We start from the raw sequence: 6374 nt of genomic DNA on the forward strand, positions 1-6374 counted from the left end.
GATCCCACGGTGCACGAGCCGCGCTCCCCTCAGAAGCGCCTGCGCACTCTGTCAGAGTCCACGCTCCCCTGTCGGATAACAAAGGCGTGACGTCAGAAGGAGATTCGCGGGCTGGCCGCTGATTGGCCGGTTCTCTTTTTTCCCGGGCTTTTCGCATTGGGGGATGAAGGAGGAAGTTTGCAGAGTGTCATGGCGAGCTGTCTTCCTCTGTGCAGAGAGAGAGGGGAAGGTGCGGCTGGGAACGTATCAGAGGGCCCGCTCCTACCATACTGCTGCCTTCATCAATCGCACAACGCACCTACCGAGTGGTGGTGTGCGATATCGTGTGCAGAACGTAGCAGCGCTATAGTGGGAGCTAGCTCAACGTCATGTAACACATACAAAAAATAATAAACTCTACCGATGTACATGTGATGAATAAAATCCTGCTTTGTGTAACTGCAATATGATCAATAAAGCAAACCAGTACTGTCACACAAAGGCCTCAATGGAATATGGAAGGCCCAATCATAGGGCCTCAGGGCTCAAGACAGCCTGCCATTTCTATGTCATTCATAAATGGAAGGCTGTGTATGTCTGAGCAGGTAAAACATGCATGATATAGGAACAGATTTCCCCCAACTCACATTTCCTAAATATCACCTCTTATTTACACAACATCATTGTTTTGATTCTCCTATAGTTCATAGGACAATTCGGGGCAGATCCCCATCTAGAGCAGTGGTTCTCAAGCTGTGTAACCTCAGGACCCACATTTGTCCTTGGTCATTCAGTCTCGACCCATGTCGCACTGGAATGGAATGCACGAGAACTGGAGTGGATCCTCAGCCTGGGCTCCAGTGTGGACTGCTGTGCTGTAACGGCGCTCTATCCATATGTGCGTGGCTTGTACAGCTCCCTTGCATGCCCTGTAGAGGTGCCGAGAGCCAGAATATGATGTCACTCTGGTCCAGGCACCTCCGTAAGACACGTGAGGGAGCTGTAAGCAATGCACGTATGTATGGTGTTTCCTCGTGGCCATACCCCCCAGCCCACCTCAGGCTGACATTGCGGCGGTCAGCATATTTTGAATGGTTGCTTGGCAAGAGAACTGACAGTGCTGCACTAGCGGGAGGCAGAGGAGCCTCTCACCTAGAAAAGTGGAAGGCATGCGGCGAACCACTGAACAGGGGGTCACGACCCACCAGTTGAGAACCAAGGATCTAGAGGACGTCAGAACCCTGACTTCACCCAGAGGGATAGAAGCCGCTCTCCGGTCGATTGGAACAACTCAGGACCAAAGTACATCCAGAGACCCCCTCTTAAAGGAGAACTATGGGGTCAAGGCTTTTCCCCATAGTTCTAAGGGTAACGGGAGGACACAAACTAGCGTCCTCCGGTCACCCTAGGCTCAGTATACCACAAGCTACAGCTTGCGGTATACTGAGACGCTGGAGCGGATCCATCGATGTCTGGATCCGCCCAGCTGCGTGAGTGACAGCTGGCTCTGCCTATCTAGTGAAAAGCACTCACCTTATAGTTCTCCTTTAACGACTTGCAGAGGGAGGAGAGCACTGCATGGAACATCTGCTTCCATGGATTGCAAAATGGAGCAGACCACCCGGCTCCCAGCAATTTCACACCGGCTGCGTCCGGAGATGGATGCAGGAGGCAAGTACCTGTCCACTTATACCATTGTTAGATAACTGTGATTTTTTTTTGGGTGCATAGGCACAATTCTTTTCAGAAACCCACAATTAACGTTTGTTCTCTCTCCACAGATACAGCAACCAATGAAGCAACGGTATTAGGCCTTGTTCACACCAAGCGCGTTCCAGGATCAGAGCAGTTACAGACCGGATCAAAACTGCGTCCAATGTATTCCAATGGCTCTAGTTCACACCGCAGCGTTCAGTTCCAGAGCATGTAAAAAAACTGCAGCAAGCCCTATTTCACCTGCTCTGGAACGCATGGAAACGCATAAAAAAATGCATGCAAGCGCACTGGAACACACTGAAAGCCCATTTTAAACTAAAAAAATATATATATATTTTTTTTTTTAACCAAAAACGGCCCGGAACGTATCAAAAACGCGACACAACCCACTGCACTGCGTATGCAGAAACTCATGCAGATCTGGTCTACATTTGGTGTGAACAAGCCCTTAGCCCTCATTCACACCAAAAATGAAATCCTATTCATATCCATGGCCACGGTCACTTCTGGGCTTTTTTAGCAAAATACTCGTGCTGGAAGAAAGCACACGAGCGTCTTTTTGGCAGGTTAAAAAACTTACAGCGAAGACACGCGTAGAAACGAGGGAAGACGCCGTCTCCTAGGTGTGAATGCCGCCTTACAGAAGGATGACCATCGTTGTCCTTGGAGAATCCTGGGACAGACAGCCATCGGCTTCCGTCTGTCTGTGTGGTGACAACTGTACTCTTTTATCTGACGTCTTCTCTCTGAGACAATTCTGTGCACGCTTATTGGCAATAAAACATTTCAAATTTAACAGAATCATAAATATGTTTATTCCTTTCCTGAATGTTAAGGGCCAGTTCACACCATATGCATTTGTGATGCAGTCCGTTTATTTTGACTGCTGCAGTCAAAATACATCACAATGCTTTCCTATGGGCTTTCTTGTGCCTAATTCACACCATTGCAGTCAGAAAAAGTACGGCTTGTCCTACTTTAACTGCATCAAAACGCGGTGCAAACGCACTGAAACGCAACAGACTACATACCAAAAAAAAAATACAGAATTGATTGTGGCATCATCCAGGGACATGCAGGGGGGAAAAACGCGTCAAAACAGATCGCAATGCAACTGCACAGACTTACGCAGTTGTGATACAGTTTCTGGTGTGAACTAACCCTAAAGTATGGTAATAAGTACGGGATACAACCACATGACACCTTCCGGCTTGTGACATCTGCAATGCTGGGATCTGTAGTGCTTCATCACAGATACAAATCATTATTCATTAATCATATTTAGGGAGAAACATGCAACCAAACATCTTCAAATCATTTCTCATTACCCTGCGGCTGAATTGTTCTATTAAAAGCTAAACTAGTTAGCAACAAGTGGACTTATTTTCCCAGTGGTATTCATAGGTAGGTAACATAGCCACCGGCTATTATTAAAGGAGAACTATGAGGTGAGTGCTTTTCACTCACCTCATAGTTCTTGCCGACCTGTGACAATGAGACTGTCTCAGGTCGGCTCAGTAGATCGGGAAGTGAGGGAACACATACCGGCGTTCGCTCACTTCTCGATCCTGTCACGGCTCTCTGCTGTGACAGGGGAGGGGCTGGATTCCCCCCGCTCCGATCCTCCAGCGCTGACTGGTGGAAGGGACGGGGGAGGGGGCGGGTACAGCTAACTCTGCCTCAGCTAACTGCAATCACGCATACTGAGGCGATCCGGGCAAGTTGGGCCTATTTTTAGTAGCAGACCTGGAGCGCGCTCTCCAGTAGACCCTATGTTAATCCGGCCCTGGGTGGGGGAATATTTACCGGTTTTAGTAACGAGTTCTGACCCTCGTGAAATTTACCTGTATTAATGAAAACCCCAAATTTGCTTTAAAGGAGAACTATGAGATGAGTGCTTTTCACTCACCTCATAGTTCTAGCCGACCTGAGACAATGAGACTGTCACAGGTCGGCTCAGTAGATCGGGAAGTGAGCGAACACATACCGGCGTTCTCTCACCTCTCGATCCTGTCACGGCTCTCTGCTGGCTGGTGGAAAGGGAGGGGGCGGGTACAGCTGGCTCTGCCTCTAGATAGGCAGAGCCAGCTGTCAGTCACGCAGCCGGGCGGATCCAGACATACCGGTAATTGTCGGGATCCGCTTCAGCTGTGGCATCTCAGTATAACGCGAGCTGTAGCGCCGGGTATACTGAGCTTAGGGTGACGGGAGGACGCTAGTTTGTGTCCTCCCGTTACCCTAAAGAGAACTATGGGGAAAAGCCCTAACCCCATAGTCCTCCTTTAAAGCTCGTAGCCCACAATACGGTATTGCAGGACCACACATCGTACTATGTACTAAGGGTATCAATAGACCTGGTGTCTGGGCAATGTGCCTTGGGTCCCCTGCTGAGTGGGTGTCCTATGGGGGCTGATTTATAAAGGGTTGATATAGATGTCTCATTGCATTCCATGCCGACATCTCACCATGCGTAATAACAATAGGTGCTGAAGTGGCCAGCGAATCGCGCCGCAAAACCAGAAAAGCAAATGGTCACCCGCACACCGAAGTCCACCTTGAATGAATCCGTCTATTATTGACGTTTAGATAAGCATGGTGTCACAGAATATAGCAATGCTTCAGAACCCATTGTGGTCCCTTCATCAGGCAAAACAACATGAGCCTCATTGGGTCTTAGTCATAGAGATTTCTATAACCCCCTCAATACCGGCACGTTCCTTCATATCTAAAACCTGCGGCAAAAAATTACATCACTTAGGAGTGTCTCCTTTACCAAAAAAGGGTAATTTGGGGGTTTTCCTGGCATTTCTATTTTATATGTTTTATAACAGTAAGATAAAAAAAATTTCAAAAGTGGTGATTAAATACCACAAAAAGAAACCTCTATATGTCTAAAAAAAAAATACAAAATTAATTTGGTTACAGTGTTGTGTGACGGAGAAATTCTCAAATCAGACTTTCACAGCGCTGAAAACTGGCCGGGTAATAAAGGGAGTGAAACATGGCGGCACTGAAGTGGTTAAAGCAGGTTTGGCATTCCTTTAGACTTCTATGGGAACGCAAAAAACTACGACCAGAAGCTCATCAGCACAGACCCTTCACCGAATGCTGGCCATACACCTTACAACCATCGCAAGACTTTTGTCTTGCGATGGTTGTAAGGTAATTAAAAAAACGTACGATCTGCCCATCTTGGACGGGCAGATCGTCCTTGCGATGATCGCAAGCCGCGCCCTCCTGAGGGGCGGGCTTCCGATGACCGCAATGCCGAACGGGCAGTGTGCGCTTGCGCACAACGGCCTGTCCGGCTTTTATCTTACTAACATGCTGCACACCTGCCGAAAATCATACGATGCTCGGCGGGTTTTCGAACATGTTCCTAAGATAAAAGTCGTGCGACCGCACAGTAGTAGAAGTCGCACGGCTTCCACACACCTTACGATAATCGTACGATCGCTGGATTTCCCGCGATTATCATACGATTAACGCAAGGTGTGTGGGCACCTTAACGGCAAGATGTCTTTTTTTACACAGGGAAAGAATTAGGAATCAATATATCTGCGGGCACGATAGCATACAGGACATCACAGCCACAAAAATAAACGTATTGAGCAGATAGTTTTTGGGGAAAACAGATATTTGAGGTCCCAACAACAAAATATTACCATTAAAAGGATCCTTTTTTATCAACATTACAAAGTCTATACGCGGTTCATAAAACATAATCTAATGAATATATAAATACAGGCGCTCTCCCTATACAGAGTCCGCTCGCTATATCTCTGCACCCAGTGTAATATATAAACTTCCATAAAACACAAAACAAACTCCTCACATCTCCGAGTGACAGGAGACATCTTCAGATCCTCTTTGTATATAATAGACACGTAAAGGCTCAAGAAATTAATTTAATTTCCAATCGATTCGTTCAATTTAATCGATCAATTTGAATCTATTCGGATGGAGTTATTAGGCTGTTAAATGTGAAAATGTAACAAAAAAAAGAAAAATAGCATGGGGGTCACCCCATGTTCCATATTTTTTTTAGGGGGGACGCCATGGCACAAAACAAAAAAGCGTGGGATCCCCTCCAAAATCCCTTACCAGAGCCTTGATTTGAGCAGCGGCCTGGCAGAGCAGGAAATAGGGGGGGGATGGGGTGATCATGTAGCATACCCCACTACACCATACCAGGTCACATGCCCTCAACATGGGGAGGGTGTTTTGAAGGAAGGGAGTTTGTCGGTGTGGACATGGCGGTGGGGATTTTTTTCTTTCATCGAGTTGGCGAGTGGCGGGCATTGTGATTGATGAGGATTAGTAATGGGCTCGGGCGTGTTCGCAGCTCCACGTGCCGAACCCGCCAGGAAGCTGACAGCGCCAATCACAGGTAATGAGACATTTCGCAATCTCTGCAGCTGCGGACCGGGAAAATGTCTCAGTGCCTGTGACTGGCGCTGCTGCGCTCAGTGGTGTATTTACAAATCGTGCTGCCCTAGGCAAGACAGCAACGCCCCCCCCCTCCCCCCGTACTGACATCACGGCCGACCGTCAACCTCAGCACCCCCCCCCCACTCGGGGTTGACATTATGTGCCGCCGCCTCCCCATCAGCACAAGCCTCCATAGACAACCCCCTCCGGCGATCACTCACCCGGCATTCAAAGCGCCGCCGACCGCT

At 48.0% G+C, this 6374-nt stretch overlaps 1 protein-coding gene across 1 annotated transcript in view; it reads right to left on the reverse strand.

Annotated features, from left to right (window-relative positions):
• Positions 1 to 2195: 2195 nt before the first annotated feature.
• NOBOX (NOBOX oogenesis homeobox) overlaps positions 2196 to 6374 on the reverse strand; it is a 25661-nt gene continuing 21482 nt past the window's right edge. Inside the window, exon 9 of the mRNA XM_018553806.1 lies at positions 2196 to 2368. Within this exon, the coding sequence (XP_018409308.1) occupies positions 2196 to 2368 (173 nt within the window). The remainder of the gene's footprint in view (positions 2369 to 6374) is intronic.

The sequence above is a fragment of the Nanorana parkeri genome, unplaced genomic scaffold (assembly GCF_000935625.1).
Source record: "Nanorana parkeri isolate BGI_ZX_2015 unplaced genomic scaffold, ASM93562v1 scaffold130, whole genome shotgun sequence".
Classification (NCBI taxonomy): Eukaryota; Metazoa; Chordata; class Amphibia; order Anura; family Dicroglossidae; genus Nanorana; species Nanorana parkeri.